Consider the following 26,773-nt stretch of genomic DNA (forward strand, 5'->3'; position numbering starts at 1 on the left):
TCTGGCATTGAAATTGGTGAAGTGGCAAGTCCTGGATCAAACTCCCTTCTCTCGCACCCCACCACCCTCCTTTGGCCGTGCCCAGTTTGAAGATGCCTCGGAGGAAGGGAGTCAATTGAAAACAATCTGCTCGGTGGGGATTATTGTATTCTGCTCTCGGCTTCCTGAAAGCTCTTTCCAATTAAATGTTTACAAGAGGCGAGAAAAGAGTAAAAGCTACCCATCATTTGCTGACCTTGAGCTACAAAAAAGAGAGGGAGACGGAACGCGTTCCGAAAGCCGTGTTCTTTCACTTTTAATTATGTTTATCGTGGCGAAGCAGAGGAATTAGTGGCCGAGACGAGGCAGAAGGAGCCTTTGCTGCAAAGAGAGACACAATGGCTTTGAAGATGGAATGCCTGTCTTAAAAAGCCAAAAAAAGAAAAGAAAATAAACGCACCCAGAACAAAGTGGGGAATGTGGGAAAGGTCTTAAAAGCATCAGAAGCTACATATCTTTCGAGCGAGGTGTCCATCGTCAAAGCTCAGGGAGAAAGCCCCTTCTTTGCCACGGTTGTGAAAAATAAATTCACTTGCCAGTTTCTGCTTTTTCGTGACGTCGTTCCTGCTCCCTGTGGGTGAATTATTTGCTATCAGAAGATGGATTTTTTCCCCCCAGGGGGTGGTGGTGGTGTTCGCATTTCGTTTGGGTGCAGAGATCCCCCCAGTTGGGCAGAGCTTTTGCCATGGCCCATGGCCGGAGCAGAGGATTCTGGGAGGGAGATCTTCCAGTTGATCAGAGAATTTGCCCTGGAGATGTGACGAGAGCAGAGGGTTCTGGGAGAGACTTCTCCCAGTTGGCTAGAGATTTTGCCACGGACAGCGCAGAGGATTCTGGGAGGATGATCTTCCAGTTGGCGAGAGAGCTCGTCTTTGATATGTGGTGAGAGCAGAGGATTCTGGGAAGGACACCTTCCAGTTGGCTAGAGATTCTCCAATGGGCAGAGCAGAGGACTCCGGGAGGGAGAACCTTCTAGCTGGCAAGAGACGGGTGCAAGACCTGCGGAAACATCGCTTGGGGTGCTGCGGGGTCAGGCTGGCAAGAGCTGCTTGTGGCCACGGGGTCCTTTCTCATCTCGCTGGGCTCCGGCATGGCCTCTTCAACTGCACTTGCAATAGTAGGCGGAGATGGCATTGGCCCAGTCGCCAAAGATGCCCTTCCGGTATTCTTGGAGACGCGGGTAGGCGCCGGCCTTGAACTTGCGGGTCTTGCCCCCTTTGCCCTTGCTGGACCAGACGGTCAGCTCACATCTCTGCCCCACCACCAGGGAGGTCACCTTGTTGTTGAAGGCAGATGGCATGTAAGGCTGGTCCTCATCCGGTGGCACCACCAGGACACTGCCAGCGCAGCACTGGTCATAGTAGGGGCTGTTCTTGGTGTAGAGCTGGGCGCAGATCTTAGTGCCGTTGGCCGTCTTTAGATCGGCTGGCACCGGGCATTGGGCCCAGGCCATGGCGAAGAGCAGCGGGACGAGGAGGAAGCTTGGCGAGGCCTTCATCGCTGCAGCGGCTGAGGGAGAAGGAAGGTTGCAGCCTGCGGGGAAGAGGCTTGCTCTTATAGAGCGCTGCCCAGGGCCGAGGCGGGCACAGAGATAGCAGGAGGGAGATATGGGTGGGAAAGTGGCAAGCTGTGGCTGGCAAATCAAGGCGCCTGTTTCTGGGGGTGGACATTCTGGGAGCTGGGCAGAAAAAACACCATTGTGTGCACAGAAGAAAATAAATATTAAGAGGAACTGGGGAACGTATAGCAATATATTCAGTTTTTCTGAAAGTGCTTGTAAACTTAATAAACAAGAAGAGATCCAAGAATGGATTTCTGTTTTGTTTCAGCATCGTCAGGTAACAACAAAGGTCTGATTTTGAAAGTACTGTAAATCGCTAGATGGTAAAGTAAAACTGAAGGCAGCCCTGTTTAGGGAAGTTTTTAATGTTTTGATGTTTTATTGTGTTTTCAATATTCTGTTGGGAGCCGCCCAGAGTGGCTGGGGAAACCACTCTGCCAGATGAGCAGGGTATAAATAAATTATTATGACTATTATTATTATAAAACTGATCTCGAAAATAGATATAATGTTATTGGAATGGGAAACGAAAGATGAATTGGTTAATTGAGCAATGATACACTGGACCTAAAGATCGAGGTCACAGATAGTTAAGGGGCCAAAGGCCTGGTGGTTATAGAGAAAGGTGTCAGGCAAACCTCTCTGGGGAGAGAATCCCACAAGCAGGAAGCCACCGCAGAAAAGGCCCTGTTCTCGCTGGACCCCTCATGGCGGAGGCACACAAGAAAGACCCTAACGAGGCCTAGGTATATAAGTGTTATTATTATCAAAATGCATATATGGTTATTTATAACCTACTACATTCTGTCATAAATGGGTTCCAAATACCATTATGCTTCTCCATTCAAAGTCCACATCTGTAAGCAATCCATTCATAAGTTGTGAGTCTTGTCAAATCTTCATTGACTAAAAGTGAGGCATAGGTTTATCTTTCCAATGCATCAATATCAAGTCTTTAGGCCGTAGTAAAGGGATGGGAAATCCATTTACGTTGCCAAATTCCATCTAGTGGGTGTGTAATTCAAAACGATGTTTTCCTCCGTAAAGTTCAACGTTTCCCGCACAGTCACGTTTATACAATCCAAATATTTTCTCCCCCAACTCCGGAAGTGCAGGATGTTGTAAAACAGCGAGGCTAATAGGGTGAGCCAGCTGTGCTCTCCTTGGGTGGAGGTTCTTCAACAGAGTTTGGGCAGCCATCCATCGAGGTTCCTGCATTGCAAGGGGGTTGGACTAGATGACCCCTTGGGGAGGAATCCCTGCCAGCTCTAACCCTGACCCAAATGGGGGTCCTAACTTGGCCGTAATGTGGAGACATTTCTTCCCCCCTTCCTTTCTCCCCTCTTCCCAACTTTCAGCAGGTAAAAATTAGGAACGCCACCTTTCCCCAAAAGAACACCTGCAGAGACTACCGTATATCTAATCTTTCCACATTGGAAACATCTATTTTTGTTTTCCTCCGCCCTCCACCTGCTGCCTCTCCCAAGGCCAGGTGCAGATTTCCCCTGGGTGGGGGCACCCTGCCTCCCTTGTCACAGCACCCACCCACCTGCGTCACCCTCAAGGTCACCCTGATGGATGAGCTGCAGCTGCCAAGCCCTGGTGCTGTGGTTGTGTGTGTGTGTGTGTGTGTGTAGAGGGCAAGGCACCTTCAGAGTCAGACCCTGCATTCATTTCTCTCCATGTCGCCTACACTGACCAAGCGCAGCAGCTCTCTGGCGTTTTGAGCAGGAAGTCTTTTTTTTTGCAGCCCTACGAGGAAGTTTTGCTCGGGATTTGAACCCAGGACCCTGAGCAAGGCACGTGCTCTGGGGTCCCCTGACCTGTGAATCTGAAAATAAGGATTCCAGTCCTCATGACTTCCAGCACAGAGTTGATTTCAAATGGGAACAGGAGTGGCTTTATATGGGAGAAGTGGCCTTATATTACATTGGTTCCTTGGTCTATCTAGCTCAGTATTGTCTGCACTGACCGGCAGCATCTCTCTGGGGTTTCAGGCAGGGGACATTCCCAGTTCTACCTGGAGAGGCAGCCGGAGATTGAGCCCGGGTCCTTCTACTCCTGAGCTGCCACCCTTCCCCAAATTATTATTATTTATTAAATTTGTATGCCACCTGTCACCTGCAGCTCTCACAGCAGTATGCAATGTAACAAGACGGGATAGAAACACAAAATACTTAATAGAAACAAGAGTAACGTTATAAGAAAAACTGCTCCCTTTCCCTTATGGGGTATTCTGGAGCCTGTATAGAGTCATTAAGTGGGTTCCCTATTGGTAGGAGAAAATAACAGAGGCCAACCAGAGTATATTGAGAAGCAAAGTGGCTAGTAAGCCTGGTCTTTATTCAAGGAACTGTTGCAACAGGGTCCCCACTCACCACACTCAGGAGGGAGAAGAGGAACCCAGAACAATGGTGCGCAAGCCCTTATATAGACTCTTCAAATTGCCCACCCTGTAGCCCAAGACCCCCCCCCCGAAATATCATACATACATCACAGAAGGAGGTGGTCTACAGCAGAAATCCTGCTTTGCCCAGGATACCTGATAATGGTCACTGATTGCTTTACCTGGGCAGCCTGGCCATTCTTCTGTGATACCGGTAGTAAATACTTTTAGTTCCTGAATCCAGGCCACAGGCTCACCCTATTCAAACACAAATGTGCCCTTAAGACAGGATTCACAAGCAAAAATTGGGAGAGTCAGAATGGCTTCAGGATTTCTCTCCCATACTATTTCAGACACATGGTTCATATACAGCAGGGGTCAGCAAACTTTTTCAGACCTTGTGGGGGGCCCCTCAGACCTTGTGGGGGGCCAGACTATATTTTGAAAAAAAAATGCACGAATTCCTATGCCCCACAAATAACCCAGAGATGCATTTTAAATAAAAGGACACATTCTACTCTTGTAAAAACATGCTGATTCCCGGACCATCCGTGGGCCGGATTTAGAAGGCGATTGGGCCGCATCCGGCCCCCGGGCCTTAGTTTGGGAACCCCTGATATACAGTATTTAGATATGTGTGAATTTATGAATATTTGTTCTATATTTGAGACCTTGAAATTCTTATAACAGTAACAACAAATAAGCACAAACTAATAACCTCCTTACCCCTCCCACAAACACATTTAAAAGGGTATTGAATGCCAGAGGAACATTTTTGCCTAGCGCCTCCAGGTATATAATGAAGCTGCCAGCCGAAATTAGTCTCGCCCTTCTGAAGCCAGCAGATAGGAAGAACGGTTGCCACATGAAGTCTTTGTTCCTGCCCACAAATTGCTCCCCTCTTCTGGTTATAAAAAAGGGGGTGTCAGTAGCCCTGTGTCTCGTGACAAAGGGGCTGGAACGAAATTGACCCAGTGGGGCAAAAGCATAAATTTTGAGTCCTGAGCTCAATAGTTAAGGCGGGTGTTGGCCTTTAACTCCCACCCAATTTTCAGCTTTTGATTTTTTTTGGGGGGGGGGCATGTTTGCTTTCTCTTCTTCAAGCCCAGAGAGAAAAAAAATAATAGCTCAGAGATAGAGCATCTGCTTTGCATGTAGACATGGAATGGGGTGCTATGGTGGTAGTGGTGGGCAGAGAGGCAAGCACCCCCCCCCAAAAAAAACAAGGAAATTTCTCCCACCCACCCCAGGTCTGGAGTGAGACATAGCCTAATTGTACGTATAAGCAAAAGACATTAACTTTTTTTAAAATATTCTGATTACATGTTGATTGAAAGTGTTGAGGCCACTCGTGTGTCTCGAACTGAGACATATACAAGATATTGGTGCAAAATGTTAAGTGCAGCTGTTTCTCTGGGTGGACTGGTTAATAGCTTCTCAAAATATCTCCAGCAAATGAAGCAATACTTTTGTTCCCATATTTTAAAAAAGGGCAATGTGGCCTAGTGGTTAGATGGCATTGGACTTCGTTCATGGAGATCCGAGGGCAAGGGCACATCTAATGCTCGGTCACCAAGCTTTCGGGGTGACCCTGACCCAGCCACCAACTCTCCCTGGATAGTCTACCTCGGAGGAACGTCGTCAGGAAGTCTGAGCTCGCTGCAATACAAGCTTATGACTGTTTGCTCATCATTGACCGGTCCCAGCCGCCACAATAATACCTCTTTCGAAGCCTGGATGCGGTTTTCGTGACTGCGGCAAATTAAGACCTACTTGAGGAGCAGAATGGGTGATGAATCACTAAGTAACATTGCTGTAGGATTGGTAATTGAAAAGAAATGATCAAAAGCCCTCGACCTTGAAGCTGTTGTCAGTTATTTTGCAGAACTGCATGAAAATCGGTGTATTCAGCTTTTTCCTCCATTGCCTCTCAGTGAATGACAATCTAATCAGCCAGAACTGATGCAAAACTTTAGGTGTATCCAGATGTCTCACTTAACTCTTGCCGAGAGTCTGCATTCCTGGTTCTGCCTGCCCTGGTTCGAAAAGAACTCTTTCCTTACAGGGAGCCTGTTGTGTGTCTAATTTGTATGTCGGTGAAACACAGTGTGGTGTGATGGTTAGAGTTTTAGGACTACGATCTGGGAGAGACCCCGGTTTGAATCCCCAGCCAGCCATGGAGCTCAGTGGGTGCCAGTCATTATCTCACAGCCAAACCAGCCTTGCAGGGCTGTTGTGAAGAGAACCATGTACAAAACTGTGTGCTTCTTACAAGTGTAAAAATTAAATAAATGTTTGTGAAGTAACTCAGCCTTGTCTGAAAGCCCTGTTCTCTTTCTGCAATTTGAATTTGTGGTATTAAAAATATTATTACCTAAATTATGTATGACTTACACTTTGGGGGGAAATGTTTAGTCTGAATGGCAGTTTTAGCGTGAAATACCTGATTATTTTTCTTTCTTTCTGGGGGGCAGTCATTTTTTTTTTCTGGTGTTGCCACTGCATGCAAGAAGCCTGGCAGCATCTCCACATAGGCTTGGATCCATACTTGTAAACTTGGAGAGCTGCTGCCAGTCAGATGCAGGGAACACTGAACTAGATGGGCCAATCGGAGTCGCGCTGCAGGAAATCTACATTATTGCATATTTTCTCCTTTTTAATTCCGTAAAGGTAAAGCGCCGTTTATCTACTTGCACTTTGATGTGCTTTCGAACTGCTAGGTGGCAGAAGTTGGGATTCGAACCACCGACCTTCTTATCAGCAAGTCCTGGACTCTGTGGTTTAGCCCACAGCGCCACTTGGGTCCCCGGGTCCCCACTTTTTAATTCCTTCCTAAGTAGCAAAAAAAGAGAGAGCAGGATCTGTGACGCAATGGGGCGGAGCTCCTAAGTCCCGCCCTTCCATGCCCTTTAATGATTGGCTGCCCTCCCCGCCTTATTTTCTATCATACCCGCCCTCGCTCCGCCCTCTGCCCCTCGCAGAGCCCGGGAGGGAGCAGGGAATCGATGACGCGCCTTGATTCATATACATACAGCGCCCAGAGTGCTTTGCGGCAGCCCGCCGGTGATACAAACCGGAGCAAAAGCGACGGGGGTCTTTTTGAGAATAAACTAGAGCGAAGGAATGGACCGGGGGACACCGCGGAGGGGCTTTGAGTTGTATTTCAGCTCCGGAGAGCGGTGAGAATCGGCTCGCCCTCACCTGCCCAGCCCTCTGACGGCACGGCTCCAGCGCCGGCCGGAAAGAACGGTAGCTTTGCGCAGTGGCAGTATCGTAGCCAATGAGGTTAATCCGAGGCGCGATTATTGCTAATTGAAAACTTTTCCCAATACCCCGCCATGACGACTTGAAATATAGTCGGCAATGGCAATTTTTGACAGTCTCTACGGAGACTGAACTTTCACTTGTTACCAAAAATAGATTCAAGGTCTTAGTGGAGAAAACTATAACGCGTTTGATTTGTGGTTGCTCTGCAAGTTTTAGCTCGTGCTGCGTATTTCGCACGGGAGGTTTATAATTGTTTCTGCAGAAAGCTGGGTTTTTGCTTTGTGTGTTAGGTACCGGGTTTTTTTTGCAACATCTCCCTCCCAAGAGATGGTTTTCCTTGGGCGATCACTTGTAGCCGGCTAAGATTGTATTCCATAAACACGGTATCTGAAGAAGTGTGCATGCACACGAAAGCTCATACCAAAATAAAAACTTAGTTGGTCTTTAAGGTGCTACTGAAGGAATTTTTTTTATTTTACTACGGTTTTAACAATGAGTCTGTCGGTGACAGTGGAGGCCAATTCTGGATCCACACTTCCTTCCACAGTGGGGACATTGGTTTCCGGGCGGGAGTTAATCACAATGAGGGTTTGCCAAACATGCCTTCCTCTTAGCACGTTTCTCCCTTGCGTCCTGAGTTTGAGTGTCTTCAAAGCCCAGGTATCTGAAGAAGTGTGCATGCACACGAAAGCTCACACCAATGACAAACTTAGTTGGTCTCTAAGGTTCTACTGGAAGGATTTTTTTTATTTTGTTTCAAAGCCTTTGGTAAAGGCTTTTGTACACCTTTTTTTTACACCTTTGGTAAAGGCTGTTCTCCATTTGGAGCACTTGCAGGCCAGTGTTTTCCAGTTGTCGGTGTTTATAAAACTTTTTTTTTATTTGCCTTGAGACAGTCTTTAAACCTCTTTTGTTGACCACCAGCATTACGCTTTCCATTTTTAAGTTCAGAATAGAGTAGTTGCTTTGGAAGACGATCACCAGGCATCCGCACAACATGACCAGGCCAACGAAGTTGATGTTGAAGAATCATTGCTTTGACACAGGTGATCTTTGCTTCTTCCAGTGCACTGCATTAGTTCGCCTGTCTTCCCAAGTGATGTGTCAAATTTTTCGGGGACACTGTTGGTGGAATCTTTCAAGGAGTTGGAGATGGCGTTTATAAGTGGTCCATGTTCCACAAGCGTACAGTAAGGTTGGTAGTACATTAGCTTTGTAAACAAGCATTTTGGTTTCCCTGCGAATGTCCCGGTCTATGGCAGCCCTAGCATCTCTGGTGGGGCCACGTGATGGGGTAGTTTGTCCATCCTTGGTCCCCACCCTGAACTCAGCTCTCACCTGTGGCTCCTAGAAGCTGTCAACTGGTTGGCTCAACCAGGTGGGGGGAGCTGAATGGTCTAAAACCCTCGGTGAGTTAGGGTGAATACTGCATGTGAATACTGGCCTGGCCCTGGTGGATTGAGACCATGTGTGGGTCCAACTGTCAAGAAGGCCGCTTCTGCCAGTGTTGTAGAAGGAAGTGAGGGGCAGGTGGGGCTCGTCCACTCTGGAAGGTGGTCCATTGGGAGAAGCAGCACTCTGATCCTAAACCTCGCTCCATGATCTCACTGACCTTGACAACCAGGAAGGTCAAGGGTGACAAAGGCAGGTCTTAGGCCTCACGAAGCCGTCGGTCCACAACTGGCAAAACGAAATTGAAAGGGATCCTTCCATTGTGAGAGTTGAGGAAGGGCTGCAACTCATGCAGAAGGTCCCAGGTTCAATTGCCGATGGCGTCTCCAGGTAGGATGGGAGAGGCGCCTTCCTGAAATCCTGGAGAGCTGCTGCCAGTCAGTGTCGGCAGTACTGAACAAAAATGGACCGGTGGTCTAACATAATCTGCCTGACCCTAAGGCAGATTCCTGTCTTCCTCAACTGGCAGTCTTTGCGAAACGAATTCAATTTAACCAATTCATTTTATCCTGCACATGCCTACTCAGAAGCAAGACCTGCTGTTTTAAATGGTGCCTACTCCCAGGTACAGGATTGCAACCTGAAGGTTACATTCTCTCCATCAAGCGGCGGCTGTTTCCCTTCTGCATGTCTCCGGCGGTAAAATATCTGCAAATTCACCTGCATCTGCCCATTAGATCTGCATCTTTGCAGTGTCTGAAATGATGCTTTTAACAGAGGACACAGCAGAACGGTCCCCCTTGTCACTTGTAGCGCGAACCATTAATGCACAACCCTCTTTCTCTCTTCCCCCTCCCAAACCTCAATTAATTTCCATCCCTTTTATCCTCCCACGGCAGCGGCAATTACACCGACCCTTTTCGCTCTTGTACCTTCGCCCTACCTCCAATCAGCCAACAGGCTCCGACTCCATTCTGGGACCCAGTGAATGGGAAGCAACAGCCGATGTGCTTTGCAAATTGGCGCAATTTGGAGGACGTCGTGAAAAAGGCTCCATGTTCCTCCCTGGACCATTGCCTGCTCCATGTGACTGGCTACACTGCTCGCCTCGCGCCTGCGAATGGGAAGGCAGGCAATTTATACACCCATTTCATATTTCCCCACCTAATAGTTTTATGTCTCTGGACAAGCTTCAGTTGTTTCTTTGAGAGCCACTGCTAAGTAGTTTTCTGCCTTCTGCTGGTAAGGTTGAGTCGCAAATTAGCTTTAGTGCTGGGGAGGGTGGAGGTCTGGGGAGAGGAAGCTTACACACACACACACACACACCCCACAGGCTACAGAGAGGGAAAAATTCAGAAGGAACATCAAGGCGAACCTCAGGGATGTGTGTATTTTAATGGATCATTAATGGACAACTCTAATGATGTATTCTCATCCCGAAAGGGGCCTGTCCATAATAGAGGATTCAGTGCTGAACTTTATCCTGGTGTGACTTTGATTCTGTCCGCCTCTCCCCTGCAGGAAGGATGGTTGGCATCAGGAATAAATACAGAGATACTGCAGGTGAATCGTGGGTGAATACAGATGTATTGTAGGTGAAAAAGTGTTCTCTAAATAGCTTGGCCACTGCTTCTCTCTCTCCCCCCCCTCTCATTACAAATACATCAGAGTGTGCTCTTTAGTCTAAAGGCTTCGCAAGCATAAAAACAAGAAATAGCGTCCATTATTAAAAAATAATTCCAAAACAGCAGCACAAACAGAGAAGCCTCCTAATTTAAAAGAGCTTGAGCTGAAAGGATTGAGAAAGTGGAGAAGAAGAAGAAGAAGAAGAAGAGTTTGGATTTGATATCCCGCTTTATCACTACCCGAAGGAGTCTCAAAGCGGCTAACATTCTTCTTTCCCTTCCTCCCCCACAACAGACACCCTGTGAGGTGGGTGGGGCTGAGAGACTTCAGATAAATGTGACTAACCCAAGGTCACCCAGCAGCTGCATGTGGAGGAGCGGAGACGTGATCCCGGCTCCCCAGATTACGAGTACCACTCTTAACCACTACACCACACTGGAGAGGTTTGGAGCAAACAGAAAACTCCTCTGCAGACACACTGAAAAGACCCCACAGGGGGCCTTCCTGGAGAGCCGATTTCAGACCTGGTGGATATTTTTTCCTGGTGTCTACCAACCTCGATTCGGATGTCTGGTGTGGATTGCGGGTGAGGAGACCCAAACAAGGAAGACAACTTCTGGGATGATCTGTTCAATACTTGGGCAAATTCACGTGGACCTTTCAGGTGTCTGTTGGTTTATTTATTCCATTTCTACCCCACCTATCCTTCAGTCTCAAGGCGGCATGCGTGGTAATCTCTCTCCCCATTGTGTCCTGACAACAGCCCTGCAAGGTAGGTGAGGTTGAGAGGCTTCGGCTGGCCCAAGGTCACCCGCTGACTGTCATGGCTGGGCGGCGTTTCGAGCCCTGATCTCCCACTGTGCCACACTGTCCCTCAAGATGGGCACCGCTCACCCACCCCGCTTTGGGTGCATTTGCCGGCTGGGATGTGTCCTCGAACTTTGACCGTGACTCTTGCGAGCTTGGGTGCAGGATACAGATGTGTGCGCAGAAACCAGCCTACTCTGCAGGGGCGAAGTTCTCGCCTGCTGCCCCGCCCACTTTTGCCCCTGGCCACGCCCACCCCTGGCATTCGGCCCCTGGAAGTTCACCCAGAAGCGGATGCGGCCCTCGGGGCGACAAACGGCTCCTCGGTTTTGCTGTGAGAGTCTGGTGAGTTTCCCGCCCATCTGTCTGCTGTCTGAGCTTGAAATTCGCAGCTCCCGCAGCTGATCTCTGGTTAGCGCAGGCTCCCTTCACTCTGGCGGGGATGAAAAATGGGGACAGCAAAATTCGGCGCTGCACTGCCTGAGACCGGCTCCCCCTCCCTTTTCGGCTTAACCTTTACATCGGTGTTTTGGCAGCAGATGGGAAAGACTTAATTTATTTAAATGAAAAAAAAGGGAAACAAGTGGAGGTGTTTAATTGAATTACATGTCGGGGGAAAAAATTACTAATCCCATCAATGCGTCGTTAGCTCCTGGGTGATTAACGCTGACATTAAGTTGAAGTCATTCTCTGCAGCCTCATAGATGTGCAGGCGGAATCAGTGGCGGGTGGAGGCCGAAAGGAAACCGGTTCATAATACTTCCCCTGTGGGTGAGGCGAAGGGAACTAGAGCTTCCCAGACAGGCAGCGTCAGGGAGAAAGGGGTGCTGGTGCGCCCCAAAGGTCCAGGAACATCACCCCAAAGGTGGCAGAACGGGAAACTTGGTAACAGCAAATACATAGACTCCTAGTGTTGGAAGGGACACCAAAGGTCCTCTAATCCAACCCTCTGCAATGCAGGAATATTTCACCCTACACGGGACTCGAACCCACAACCTTGAGATGAAGACTCTCATGCTCTACGCCAAAGTTGTAGTTTCTACTGAGAGGTGGAATGAAATGGCTAGCTTCAGAGTCCAGAGTGCTAACTACAGTGGTCCCTTGGTTCTCAAAGGCCTTGGTTCTCAAACACCGAAAACCCAGAATTAAGTGTTCCGGTTTTTGAATATTTTTCGGAAGCCGAATGTCTGATACAGCTGTTAGCTAGTGTTTCCGGGGCCCCTGCACCAATCAGAAGCCATGCCTTGGTTTCCGAACATTTCGGCAGTCAAACGGACTTCTGGAATGGATTAAGTTTGGCGCTTTTGTTTTTGCTATTTTGCGTTTTTGTTTTTGAGGCTTTTTTTGGTTAATTTGTTTTTGTGACTGTGCAGAACCCAGTCCAGCTACTGATTGATTGATTGATTGTGTGACTGCGGAAATTGATAAAATTGTGTGCAGGCGCATTCGGCGGCAGTGCGCTTCTGCACATGTGCAGACGGGGGCAGCTGCTTCTGCCCATATGCAAATGGCAGAAGCCGCTTCTGCATGTGCGCAAATCGCGGCAAACCCGGTACAGTCATACCTCATGTTGCGTCTGCTGCTTTTCAAGATCAGTAAGCGGCAAACCAGGAAGTGTTACCTTCTGGGTTTCGCCGTGCGCACATACGCAGAAGCACCGCTCTAGTTACGGACTTTTCGGGGTGTGAACGGCACCCCAGAAAGGATCGAGTCTGTAACTAGAGGCACCGCTGTATTTACTTCCGGGTTTGCCGTGGTCGCAACATGGATCAGGCCCAAGTAGAGGCCCTACTGTATAATAACGTAGCTTAGTACTTGCGCCTCAAGCCTAGCTCTGCTGTTATTTTATTTTTTTTAAATAACTATTTATTGAATTTTCCAAATAAACACATTTAAGACATTATACAAAACTAACAAACAAACAAACAAACATTCAAAATACATACATCACTCTTTTTACAACTCTTATTAATCTTATCCAAAAACATACTCCGCCGAGTTTGACTTCCCTCCCTCCCCTCAAAAGGTTTTCTAATCAATTCTTATCTAGCTCTGCTGTTATTGACTCTGTGAGGGCAATGTGTGCTCACGTCGCAAAGACATGAGTCACTGAAGCACATTGCATAGCTGCCAAGTCCTCCGTTTTTCACGGGAAACCCCCAGATTTTAATCCGTTTCCCACTGTTATCCCGAATAGAAAAAAAATCCCGGAAATCCCCCGGATTTCCTACCTGCCAGGGAGGCTCCATTTTGGGTGCCGCTCTGCCCATGTCTGGGCACCGGAAATCGGGCAGAGCGGCACCGGAAGTTGCTTCTACACAGGGCCGGCTCTAGGGGTAGGCTGGGTGGCGCAGGACGCCAGGGTGCCGGGCTGGCAGGGGGGCGCCTTGCGGAAGCTGGGCTGCGCACTGCGCCCGCCCACTAGGGCGGGGGCGCTGGAGCGATCTCCGCACCACAGCGCCAGGGCACCTGACCTGCTTGAGATGGCCCTGCTTCTACGCATGTCTCGACATGCGTAGAAGCGACTTCCGGTGCCGCACCTCTGCTGAGCCCGCATTTTTCAGCGGGAGACTTGGCAGCTATGACATTGGGGAGGAAGATTGATGGATCTCTTGAGCGGCACACAGAAGGGAGAGACGGGCTGGCACTTAGATGTTGTTTGCCTTGGGGGGGGGCCTGCCCACAACAGACCTCACCCCTAAAGGCTCCTCCATTGTCTCCCGAGACAGACAGATGCCAGCTTTGTCCCCTGGAAGACGGAAGAAGCTTGCAGGGCAGGACCCAAACCAATGGATGGAAACGACTGGAAAGGAGATTGCGACTAAACGTTAGGAAGAACCTTATGGCAGTGTGGGCCGTTCAGCAGCGGAACGGACTCCCTTGGAAGGTGGCGGGCTCTCCTCTGTTGGAGGTTTTTCAACAGACGTTGGGTGGCCATCTGTCAGGGCGTGTTTAGTTGCAATTCTTGCAATAATAGTAATAATAATAACAATTAATAATAATAATAATAACTTTTATTTATACCCCGCCCTCCCCAGACAAGACTGGGCTCAGGGTGGCTAACATCAAAATATATAATAAGTTAAAAACATAAAGTCAAACAATCAATTAAAATACAGTTTAAAATCAGATTAAGATAAAAACAAAATCAACTATAGGGGTTGGGGACATTAAGTGCTCACCAGGCCCAACTATTTGTGCTGGTCTTATGTGGGCTGGTGGGCTAGAGTTAGGGAGGCCACTTCCAAGCAGGGTCTTATAAAAGGATCCTTATAAAAGGATCTTATAAAAGGAGGGAGGGCCAGACTTTGCAAGGGGGTTGGGCTGGATGACCCTTGGGGTCCCTTCCAACTCTATGATTTTGTGATTCCAGCCTGGCAAAAATACTCAGGGTGTGAGATAGGGCCAGCCAGGAGTGTGTGGCCAGGGAAGGGGGCCAGAGAGAGAGAACTTGGTTCCCCCCACCCTCCTGGGTCACCCTCCTGCGTCTTGACCCACTGTAGCCCCGCGTAATTTCCAGTCTTTTTTTTTTTTAAAAAAATGTAGGTGACAGAAAGGCAAGAGTTTAGGTTCCCATCTTTTTATTAAGATTGCAAAAGAACAACAAGAAAGACAACAGTTTTGGTTGCAACCTACATATGTACAGTATATATAAAATAAATAAAATAAATAGCTAAGTCCAAAAGGTCCCTAGGCTGGGAGAAAGCTGCTCTATTTTAAGTGGATTCCTCTGAATTAAGAAGACTGTGGATTTGCTGCCAAAAACAATTTAGCAAAATATCGCAGCCTTTGATTTTGCTCCACACCTGCTCGCGCCAGCATCGTCGGATTTCAAATCCGAAAACCAGGTTTGAATTCTGGATTTGCTGATGCAATTCCGATGCAGTTGCAGCAGTGTGCGCAAAGCATAAATCCTTCCAGCAGGGGGCAGCCTGGCTTGTCCGGGGAGAGAGAGAGAGAGAGAGAGAGAGAGAGAACTCTTAAACCACAGACACAGATGCATGAATAAATAACATTTTTATGAATGCGTTGCACTTTAAATAATGATCCCCCTTTCCCCTCCTCCTCTTGAACTTGTTAATTCCAGGCCCAAGGAAATTAAAATAAATGGCATAGTTTATTTTCTGCAATAGAGTTCCGTCCAGATTTGCTAGCACTCGTTTTTTTCCTTGAGGTGCTTGGCCAATATTGCTTTTCTCTTGCCGGAAGAGAATTGCATCTGGATTCGCAAATACGGTACAAGAGGCTCCTAGGTCTGGGGGTGTAAGGCTTCTGGCGAATGCTTTGCACACAGGCGTGGAAACTTTGCACATCCGAAAAGATGCAGGCATGCTTGCGCCTGGGTGTTTGTGGTCCATGCTGGCTGGGAAGGATGGGGTTCGTGGTCTAGAACGGCTGGAGGGCTGTTCAGAGCGGGGAAGTCAAGCATTTGGTTCCAATTTGCAGGTGGCAGCATCTTTACGTGATGAATGGGGCCGGGTAGTCTTCCGATTCCATCTGGTCGCTTTTGAGAAACAGTAGGATAAAGAGGGAAGCAGGTCCTTGGTTGGCGCAAATGGGTCTTATCTGGAGGGTTTCTGATGGCGATGGTGGCTGATTTGCCTTATATCTTTGTTCAAGAGACCAACTAGGTGCATCCCCACAGCCACTTCCAGACACTCTGGAGATTGCTGGGATGGAGAGAGAGAGAGAATATATGAGAACGAGAGCACCTGCATACCTGTCGCAACATTTTGGCCTTGCCAGGCCTGTCTTGGAAATGACGTAATGATAATAATGACCAATCATCTGTTAAATTATGCCAACTCATGTCTATGTAATAAAAGGGCACCAAATCATATATTTAAATTGCCTGGAGGTTCTGGTCCTTGTTGAAATCTCAAATTATGAGTACAGTGGAACCTTGGTTCTCAAACTTAATCCATTCCGGGGGTCCGCTCGACTCTCAAAACCGTTTGAAAACTAAGGCGCGGCTTCCGATTGGCTGCAGGAGCTTCCTGCACTCAAGCGGAAGCCGTGCTGGATGCTCGGCTTTCGGAAAACGTTCGAAATCTGGAACACTTTTGGCGTTTGGGAGCTGATTTGTTCATCAACTAAGCCGTTCGAGAACCAAGGCTCCACTGTGATTTTCTCCATTACAGCTGTATTGCGCCCTGTGTGAGTCAGCCATTGCAATGTTGTTCTGGCATAACTGGGGGGGTCAGGGGTCTCCTCCAACTTTACAATTCTGTTGTTCTGTTTGCAAGGCTGTGCAAAGCTTCCCACCCAGTCCTCTCTTTCCAGCCCTCAAAGCTTTTCCCAGACCACCGCTCCCCCCCCCTTTGGCCGGTCCTGTCTCGCATCCTGATGAAATCCTCCGGGCTCTCTCCTGCCCCACTCACCTGGGCATTTCTGGTGTTAAACGTCTGAAGCTGTCTCCTAAATTCCTGCAGGTGACTGTGGGCTTCGTGATCCGAAGGCTTCTTCTTTATCTAAAAGAGAGAAGGGATGTGGTTTAGAAATTCCCCTTCCTGGCAGAACTGGGGGCAGCGTGGGTGAGTGGGACAGGAAGGGACAGAGAAACTTCTTACGCAGTTCGCGAGTGTCTCTTGTAGGGGCATCAGGAATTCCAACACGGGCTTGACAATTCCGGCGGAAACATTCTGGCTGTGGTTCCGCAGGACGGAGATGACCAAGTCGAGCTTCATCACCAATGCTTCTCGTTTATCCCATATCTGCCGAAAAAAAGAGAGTTCAGAGATCCTACCTTGTCATTGTTCCTTCCTGGTGAGGCAGATTCCTGAAATTGCTTTTGGAGGGGAGCAGGGTACGCAGCTGTTTAAACTCCCCATCTCCCTGCAAAAGCACCCCAAGAGCCACAAACAGCATTCCCCACTTCTAATGCCCACCAGCGCTGGGGATCCCTCCAGGAGAGAGGTCCGCGTCTAAGGTGGCACTGAGAAGCCTTGCTGGGACCGTGGAGGCAAAGCAGAGCCATCCTGGCTAGGAGTCCTCTTCTCCTCCAGGAATTTCCCCAATCCTCTTTCAAAGCTGTCTAGGTTGGTGGCCATCACAGCCTCCTGTGGCAGGGAGTTCCACAGTCTAACCGGACACTGTTTAGTGGTTTCTTTCACGTGAATCTCCCAACAGGATGTCCACAAGTTCTCATGTTATGAGAGAGGGAGGAAAACGTCTTCCTCTCTCTCCACTTTTACCGTGCTGTGTATAACTTCATAAACTGCTGTCTCCTCTATCTCTCCTCTCCTCTGAAACGTCCCAAATGCTGCAATGTTCCCTCACCGAGGAGTCTCTCCACTTTATTGGTGGTTATGCTTGCCTGGGTTATGGCTATTTGTGGCCAAAATAGGCTTTCCCAAATCTCTCTTAGATACATTTTCCTGCATCTAAAGGAGGACACTTCACCCCTCTTGGGTCCTGCTCTCTCCGCCACGGCAGGCAGCGTGTGGGACAGAATGGGGCTCATGTGCGATGCTTCCCCACCCCCAAGGAAAACAGGGCTCACTCACATTGTCCAGAGATTCTTTGGGCCACCTGAGATGCTCCCCAGAGCAGTTCTTCCATGGCTGAGACTGTCTCCTCAGGTCCTCCTGGAATGACAAGACACAGAAGCAAAGTTAGGGCCTCCTTGACAACATGCCAGGATCAAAGCAGGTCATAGACTCATGGGATTGTAGAGCTGGAAGGGACCCCAAGGTCCAGCCCCCTGCAATGCAGGAACAATGGAGGTCGGTGGTGGCACGATGCTGTCAGGAGAATAGGGCATATTTTGACATATTCTACAAAACTGGTTTGAGTCCATAGCCTGATACCAGTTTTGTAATTTTTGACCTGGCAATATATTGCAATCATGAGGATATTTGGACACTGCTAATTAGATTGGACCGAATTTTTATGGCTCTAGCACAGAATTTGGCAACCTCAAATATCCTCAGAACATCTTCAGGACTAGCTAAAGAGGATCCAGTGATATTAACTGCTATAGTCTACCTCCCTAAGTAGTAATACTCCTTTTAATTAGTTTTCTTTTAACCAATTGTTAGAACTTATACTTATTGTCTATTTTTAGATATTCTTGTCTTCTTTTATTGTTTTTATGTATTGCATATTTATGTGTGCTGGTCAAGAACCGTAACAATAAATCAAATCAAATCAAATCGCAAATCATGATGTGTGTGTCCGTGCTATGCAAAAATCATGATGTGGGGAAAAACATGAAGCCCTCCACATAGCTCCATCCTTATTTTGGACATTGTGATTTATCAGTATCTTGCAATGTTTAGCTGGTGATCTATCACAATGTTGAAAACCAGATATCGCCCAGCCCTGCAGGTGAATTCGCCTTTCCTAACCTAGGTGCTTTCAAAACCTTTGGAGAGCACCCAGTTTATGGGAGCCCGCCTTGCAGGTTGTTTGGCGTCATGCCGGCCTTGACACACATTTGTTTAAAACTCTTTATGAAAACATGAGAACCTCTATGACAAGCGGGTTTAAGGGGGGGAGAATAAGCCACTAATTGGAATTTTCTTGGTGGCTGCACATAGGGTTATATTGCTATATTCTGGAAGGGCTTAAGAGGTGAGGAAATGGGAGCATGGTGCAAGAGAGGGTGGCGTATCGCCCTTACAGAAAAGGACAAAACAAAAAAAGGTGCACAAATTGAGACAAGAGGATCAAAGCAGAAAGGCAGCTTTGCGAGAGAATTTGGGAGCTTCATTTTGTCTGGAAAACCAAAGGCCGGTTGGAAGGGACCTCAAGGGTCATCTGGCCCGACCCTCTGCAATGCAGGCATCTTTTGCCCAACGTGGGATTCGAACCCACAACCCTGAGGTTAAGGGTTTCATGCTCTACCGACTGAACTATCCTAGGTGGGTTTATATTAGCTTGTGAATCACTTGATGATAAAAGGTTTTGTAGGTGGGTACTGGGATAAGTTGAATGCGCGGGAATGCTGGTTTTCATCATGTATTTGGGGGGGTTCTCCATGGGCGAGGCCAGCCATTCACTCTCAGCCTATCCTACCTCGCAGGGCTATTGTGGGGTTTAAGCAAGGGGGCGCAGGAGAGCCATGTAAGGTACCTTGAGCTCCCTGGAGAAAACGGAGGGGTGCAAATTACATAAGAAACGAATAATTCATCCTACTTACATATCTGTTCCGGAGGTTTTTGAAGGCCTTCATCTGTCTCTGGGGCCCGTAGTTGCTGAAGTAGCACTGGTTGATGGGAGCCCCATCCGCCTGGTAGATTTCCAGAAACAAAATCACGGCCACGGCCGCCAGCAGAATCCGCTTCACAGGAGCTGAATCGGAGGGAGGAGAAGCGGGAAATGAAGGTTGTTCCTCAAGCCAGGAATGACATCCTCTCCCACCCTCTTCCCACAGAATTCCTGATAGCCCATTGTTCTAAAAGCTTTAAAAAGTGACTCCCAATTTGCAGGATTGCTGCCTTTCTGCCTGGCCAAAGCTCAGGGCTGGTGGGAATTGTAGTCTGGCAACATTTGGTGGGCACCAGCTCCCCCCCCCAAAAAAAATCTTGGGAACTGTAGTTTGATAAGGGTGCTGAGAGTTATTAGGAGATTCTGGGAGAACAACTCTCAACACCCTTAACAAACTACAGTTCCCAGGATTTCCCTCAGGAGGTTGTGGACTCTCCTTCCTTGGAGGTTTCTGAGTAGAGGTTGTATGGCCCTCTGTCAGGAATCCCCCCCCCCGGCCAGCCGAGATTTCTGCATTGCAGGGGGTTGGGCTAGATGACACTTGGGTGCCCCTTCGAATATCTATGATTCTGTGATTCTCTGGCAGAAGAATCCATGCCTCTTTAAAGTAGTGTCACAGCATTTTAAGGGGAAGGTGCAGATGCGACCCTAAGGCCTTTTGCTCTCGGGAGAAATGAAATGCCCTCTCTCTCATTCCTTCAGCCTCGTGTGCAGAGGAGGGCAACCAAGGTGATCTGGGAACCAAGCCTTTTAAGAACCACATGAACGGTGGACTCTCCTTCCTTGGAGGTTTTTGAGCAAAGGTTGGAGGGCCATCTGTCAGGGAAGCTTCAGCTGAGATTCCTGCATCACAGGGGGTTGGACTGGATGACCCCTGGGGAACCCTCCTTTCCACTTCTATGATTTTATGATTCCCTGCCCTTTGGCGATGGCCTTTGAAAGCAATCACTTCTTGGGGCTTTGCCATTTGCTTCCGCACCCCGGTCCCCGTTCTAAAGCAATTCCACGCTGAGCTGAGACCCGCTCAACACAGATTCATATGCTCCTTAATCAGACGACGTTTGCAGCCAGATTCCTCTCTGCTTTGCATCCCTGGGTTTATAGTTCCTGAAAGGCCACTAATCTGTGTCATTATGGAATCACAAACAGCTCTGGTGTTGTGCCCTGAGCCAGGCAGCTTGGCTTTGTGCGAGATCTAAAGGAACGCCAGGGAAGGCCTGAAATTAACGGCTCCCAGCGCAGACATGAGTTGATTCGGGGCATTAATATCTCCCTCGCAGGCCAGTAATCAAAGATCCCACTTGGGTTTACCGGCATCTTAAACCGAAACCGTATTTTCTAAAAGGAGGGGTGGTGGTGTCGGGAAACAGGGGTGAGGTTTGGCTTGAGCCAGGGCAAAACCCAGTCCTCCAAAATGCGGCGACGAAGGCAGAATCCTGACCGCCGCTAATTGATGCCAAGCGCAGCGGACGGCGTTGCTCATGAATGAAATTGGCAGGGAGTCTCACGCTGTTGCCGCGTTTAATGGAGCCTGGCAGATGTTTCGATAGTCGGGGGTGGGGTGGGGTGGAGGAGAAGAGAAAGAAGATGGCGAGGTGGAGAATAGCTGGCAGGTGAATTGTTTTCAGGTGATGGTGGCAAGGGAGCCGACGGCTTGAAGTGTGGAAGTGAGAGCTGGACCATAAAGAAGGCTGATCGCCAAAGAATGGATGCTTTTGAATTTTGGTGCTGGAGGAGACTCTTGAGAGTCCCATGGACTGCAAGAAGATCAAACCTATCCATTCTGAAGGAAATCAGCCCTGGGTGCTCACTGGAAGGACATATCCTGAAGCTGAGGCTCCAATACTTTGGCCACCACATGAGAAGAGAAGACTCCCTGGAAAGACCCTGATGTTGGGAAAGATTGAGGGCACAAGGAGAAGGGGATGACAGAGGATGAGATGGTTGGACAGTGTTCTTGAAGCTACCAACATGAGTCTGACCAAACTGTGGGAGGCAGTGGAAGACAGGAGTGCCTGGCGTGCTCTGGTCCATGGGGTCACGAAGAGTCGGACACGGCTAAATGACTAAACAACAAGCAGCAGGGGTGCCAACTATAGGAGGCCCTCAGCACCCACATTGCAGGGGGCCCCGATGTAACTTTTGGTGCCTTGCAAAGCAGCAGAAATCAGGTTCCGAGACCTTGGGCAGCATCTCTGAGGCCTTGTGAGACCGGAAGTCAGGTTCTGAGGCTGCAGGGTGCATGACTTGGGGCCCAAGTCGGCGAAGGGGCCAAAGGGGGTCATCATTGAGAGTTCCTTTCCAAATGCTTATTTGGTTTATTTTGCACAGGAAGTCCTCTTTTTATTAGCCACGATTCCTGCACGCCAGGGGGTGGGCTCGATGACCTTTGGGTGTCCCTCCCCGGTCTGCCGCCCCGTGATTCTAATTCCCCTGTGGTTGGTTATAACCACGGAGGATGAAACAGGCCAAATCCCATTCAGATCTGAAGGGCTGGTTTGCTTGCCTCCAGAGTGTGGTTTCCAGAAACTGGTTTTCCCTTCTGCGAAATGGGTGTAATAACATTCAGAGGCATTTACTGGTTCCGACCATGGAGGCAGAGCCCAGCCACTATGGCCAGTAGTGCTTGAGAACCTTGACCTCCGTGAGATGGGGAGAAGCAGGGTTCTTTGGGGAGGATGACCTGGAAACCGTTGCACACTCTCCCTGAGATCGCATAGCTGCAAATCAATGCAATTCACCGGAGAGTGTGAATTAGGGACTGTGGGGCAAGTCAGCCTGGAAATAGACCCCCGTTTCTGCAGACCTTTGGGCTCGAAGCAACCACTTTATCCTCCTCAATCCTCCTACTGAGACATCCTCGCGGCAGAAAGCCCATTGCACCTTGCCCGGGTGAGTGTGGCTTTCAGCGACAAGGAAGAATAATAGCTTTCCGTTGCTTTCATGACAGCCTTTTAAAATCTGAAGAGCATCATTAAACGGGCTGGGCACATAATCGCCTTTCCTTTCCTAAGCCGAGCGTCTCCAGGGGCTCCAGCCTCCTCTACTAAACCCCTGATCCTATTGGGGCTCCCCTCTCCAACCTGCAGTTTCGCCTCCAACTTCCTTAAAACGCAGCATGTGGAAACGAAGGCGCCCACCAGCTGCGATGGCGCATGTGGGGCAGCAGAATTAATTGGTGCACTTTGCATGGAATGATGCTGCTGTGGCTAATCCAGTTCTTCAAAGGCGACAGGCGCCTTTTGGAAAAAGCATCATGTGATGAGTCATAGACTCATAGAATGGAAGACCCCAAGGGTCTCTAGTCGAACCCACCTCCTGCAATGTAGGAATCACAGCTTGAGAATCCCTGGACTTTGTTACCCCCCCCCCCATAGAAGCCTGGATAGCTCAGTTGGTTCGAACATAAAAAGGTAAGAAATAAGGAAATAGCAAGTATTTTACTTTTAGAAGACACCTGTTTAGGGAAGTTTTTAATGTTTGATGCTGTACTTTTTTTAAATATTCATTTGGAAGCCGCCCAGAGTGGCTGGGGAAACCCAGCCAGATGGGCAGGGTATATATATATATGTAAAGGACCCCTGTAGAGTTAAGTCCAGTCAAAGGCAACTATGGGGCCGCGGCGCTCATCTCGCTTTCAGGCTGAGGGAGCCGGCCTTTGTCCACAGACAGCTTTCTGGGTGATGTGGCCAGCAGGACTAAACCACTTCTGGGGCAATGGGACACCATGACGGAAACCAGAGCTCATGGAAACACTACCTTCCCGCCGCAGTGGTACCTATTTATCTACTCGCACTGGCGTGCTTTCGAACTGCTAGGTAGGCAGGAGCTGGGACAGAGCAACGGGAGCTCACCCCGTTGTGCGGATTCGAACCGCCGACCTTCTGATCAGCAAGCCCAAGAGGCTCAGTGGTTTAGACCACAACTACTAAACCAGGCGGACAGCTCACTGGATCACAACAGCTGTGGATTTCTCTTTACATTATTTTTTTGGAATTGAAACCTCTGCGTATAAACCAGCAGGTACCAAAAATGCTTTGCAATTTGCCCTCTTTTGCTCTCATTTCTTTTTGGAGGAGGGTAACGTGCAAGGGCTGCTCTAACCAAAATGGGGTCGCTCATGCTCTGTTTAGAAAATTAAATGCGATGTCTCTGAGTTTGATGGGGTGAAAAGGGGCCTTCCCCATAACCTGGTGCCCTCCAGAGGTTCTGGACTACAACTTCCACCAGCTGATGGGAGTTGTAGTCCAAAACCTCTGTATTCCACCAGCTAGAGGCTGGCTGTGTTAGTAAGATCAGGCGCCCACCCTCAACTTTGTTTTTTAAACTGGGGATAAGCAATCCCATCCAGAAGAGCAGGTCGCTTTCTCCATTCACTAGACAACAAAATTCACTTCTAAATGACTGGAGATGATGAGCCCAGGGTGTGTGGGCTGAAATTCCCGGGGATTTATGATTCCCGCCGTGGATGTGGGCCATCTGATTATTCTTCAAGGGATTGTCTGTTCCTTATCTCCAAGCAGTGTCTTTCTTTCTCTCTGTTTAAGACACTTGAACAAATGGGGATTGTTATTATGCGATTAATATTTGAAGGGCTGTTATCTCCTGATCAACGGTGCGGAGAGAGCCAACCCCCCCAGGATCTGATGGCGTAAACCGGCTCTGATTAAAGAAGCGGAAAGGCACACCAATTTGGAGAGCGAGCGTTTCCGTGACCCCTTCCAACGCCTGGGTCAGGGGGATGCGATCAGAGCTTGCCTTTGTGTTGATGCCAGGATGAAAGGAGGGCACTGAGTCACTCAAAGGCAGAAGACACTGACAGGGGGGACCACTTGCTTTCATCTGCTTTCGGAAGGCTGCAGAACTCAAAGCAAGCTCAGGCTGATTAAATCAGGTGTTCTCTCCTATTTTTCAAAAATTATGGCTCCAAGCTGTGTTGCTCTCCGGTTACTGCACGGACTACAGCACCCATCATCCCCTACCGTTGGTCATGCTAGGTTGGGAAGGGGGCTGTTGGGATTTGGGACTTCACAACATCTCAAGGTCATTGGCTACCTGTGGCATGGCCTAGTATCATAGAACTGTAGAGTTGGAAGGGACACCCAAAGTCATCTAGTCCACCCCCGATTCTTGTACAGTGGGGGCTGGACCCTGGGGGTTCCCTTCTAACTCTATAATTCCATGATTCTGTGATTCTATGAGAGTAATTAAGAAACTGATCCTGGCTGGTCCTGGCCGCCTTTCCTTGGGATTACATCTTGGGGTCCCCAACTTCTAGGCAGGTGGGTATTCTGGGCATGTGAAGGAGATTTTGTTGACCAGGGAGGAGGAAGGCTTTGGGGCCAAATGGATGCCCTCTTTCCCCAGCCGCCCCGCTGGGTATTCCTGGGAGATGGCTAATTGCACCATTACCACAGAGAGGAAAAACTCTGATAAATAAAATATTGGAAAGGAAAGATGGGTATTGAGAAGCGCTGGGAGATAATTGCCTCGACGCTTCTAGTCCTCCGGAGCCAGAATCATTTGTCACTGTTTAGAGCTTCAATTATTTCTCTGTAGCTACATTTGCATTGGGAAGGTGAGTAATTGGGCAATTAGCATAAGGTTAAGAGGGGTCTCGCTGGGGTGTCCTGGCAAGGAATGGGGATGTGGGGTATATGTGTTTGGTGGCGGGGGAAAGGCGGCAGGGTTTGGGGAGCTGATCCCCAGGGACCTTTGCGAAAGATGACTGACCGGTTTTTCAAAGAGCAGAGAAACCAGCAGGTGTGCCGAGGCACCCGTCCTCCCTTTCCGGCAAGTGCACACCAGGCTTCTCCAACCTGGAGCTCTGCAGAGGCTCTGGTTTATAGGTTCTGACCCACCAGCCCAGCTGTGGTCCAAGGCATCAGTATTACTAATACTATTTGGAGCAGTAAAATCTTTTGCATATCCATGCAGGGATCATGACTTCTAGAGTTGGAAGGGGCCACATAAGCCATCTAACCCAACCTCTTGCAATGCAGGAATCTTGTACCCAAAGTGGGGCTCAAACCTAAACCCACGACCCTGAAATTAAGAGCCTCACAGAATCATAGAATTGTAGAGTTGGAAGGGACACCAGGGGTCATCTAGTCCAACCCCCTGCAATGCCCCAACTAAGATATTCTAGCTATTTACATTTGCATTCCACCCATTTCTCCATGGAGCTCAAGGAAGCAGGCGTGGTTCTGCCCCCTCCTCACTTAATCCTGGGAGCCCAAATGCAACAGGCGCAGCTCTTCTTGTTACGCTCCCTGTTGAACGGCTGCCTGTAGGGCATCTTATCACTTTAGTTTCTACCGCTAAATCCTGGCACACCTGTCTGTGCACGTGCTTATATAATTTATATCCCACCTTTTTCTCCAAGGAGCTCAAAGTGGTTCTCCTCCACTTCCTCGTTTAATTCCCACAACAATCCTGTGAGGTAGGTTGGGCTGCGACTGGCCCCCAAAACCAGTGAGCTTCATGGCTGAGTGGGGTAGATTTGGACCAGGTTCTCTCCCGGGTCCTAACCCAGCACCCTAACCACTACACCACCTCTGAAAGGCACCGGGTTGGAGAAGGCTGCTGTGCACTTAGGCCACCCCACCTGCCCCACAGAGATGCCCTGCCTATAAGAGCTGTCCGGCAGGTGAAAGTCCAACAGGTGCAGCTCCCTTATCAAAAAGCTGTACGGATTGAATTTCTGCCCGTCTCCAGCTGCTAAAAGGCACACAGACACTGCTGGAAATGAGACTCTCCTCTTCCCTCCCTTTCCCACTTTCGCACCCACTCCATTCCGGCTGATTACTTGTATAAGTTTTAGGCAGTTAACTGAGCCAATTAAAATCTGCATGCATTTGCATATGAGGAGAATCAAGAACTCTAGAGAAAACAGCATGCTGCCTTTGCTTCTGAAATGATGCTCGCCTTTTTCTCCCACCGTGCGTCCTCGTAGGAGGGGCACACTTTGCGCCCTAGCCCTGTCTTTGTCAACCTGGTGCCCTCTAGATTGTTTGGACTCAGCGATACACTGGAAGCCATTCAGGTTTCACCCCCGTGTTTTACACTGACCCCCAAACTGAGTAATTGATGCAGCAAACCAGGGCTCATTGTCAGAGATGTAGGAAGGGGAGGGCAGTGGAGGCAGCTCGCCCCGGGTGTCATCCCTGAAGGGGGTGACAAAATCCCCCCTGGGCAGATCGCCACTGTGCCGATCGCCCCCCCTGGGAGGATTGCCCCGCCCCTGTGGGCTGATCACTCCGCCCCTGGGTGCAAGGCATGTGCGCCGTTCCAGATGCCCGGGCGGCTAGCTCTGCCGCTGCTCATAGTTAACACCAAAAAGCTAGCATTGTCCAATTCGTTCCAAACGGGTGCCAAACCTTTGCAAACTTGCATCGCAAAACCCATGGTTTGCCTCACCCTCCCCGTTCTGTGTCAACGTGAAAGATTCCAGGGCAGTGAATCAGACGGCACACCTATTTTTC

At 49.0% G+C, this 26,773-nt stretch overlaps 2 protein-coding genes and 1 non-coding gene across 3 annotated transcripts; 1 reads left to right on the plus strand and 2 right to left on the minus strand.

The window, feature by feature from the left end:
* Nucleotides 1–910: 910 nt before the first annotated feature.
* On the minus strand, nucleotides 911–1,581 carry SYCN (syncollin). Its single transcript, XM_035117727.3, has one exon. The coding sequence runs from the start codon at nucleotides 1,535–1,537 to the stop codon at nucleotides 1,139–1,141; it is 399 nt and encodes a 132-aa protein (XP_034973618.1). The 5' UTR covers nucleotides 1,538–1,581; the 3' UTR covers nucleotides 911–1,138.
* A 5,656-nt stretch (nucleotides 1,582–7,237) lies between these two features.
* On the plus strand, nucleotides 7,238–7,378 carry LOC118088043 (U4 spliceosomal RNA). The gene has a single exon (XR_004692904.1). It is a non-coding gene; the product is annotated as a U4 spliceosomal RNA (small nuclear RNA).
* Nucleotides 7,379–14,642: 7,264 nt separating this feature from the next.
* LOC148685490 (uncharacterized) lies at nucleotides 14,643–17,059 on the minus strand. Its single transcript, XM_088672846.1, has 3 exons — nucleotides 16,649–17,059; nucleotides 16,460–16,549; nucleotides 14,643–15,748 (listed from the first exon to the last, which is right to left on the minus strand). Exons 1-3 carry the CDS (start codon nucleotides 16,763–16,765, stop codon nucleotides 15,641–15,643), a joined length of 315 nt encoding a protein of 104 aa, XP_088528972.1. The 5' UTR covers nucleotides 16,766–17,059; the 3' UTR covers nucleotides 14,643–15,640.
* Between the last annotated feature and the right edge of the window lie 9,714 nt (nucleotides 17,060–26,773).

Source organism: Zootoca vivipara, chromosome 6 (assembly GCF_965207765.1).
Source record: "Zootoca vivipara chromosome 6, rZooViv2.hap1.1, whole genome shotgun sequence".
Taxonomy (NCBI): domain Eukaryota; kingdom Metazoa; phylum Chordata; class Lepidosauria; order Squamata; family Lacertidae; genus Zootoca; species Zootoca vivipara.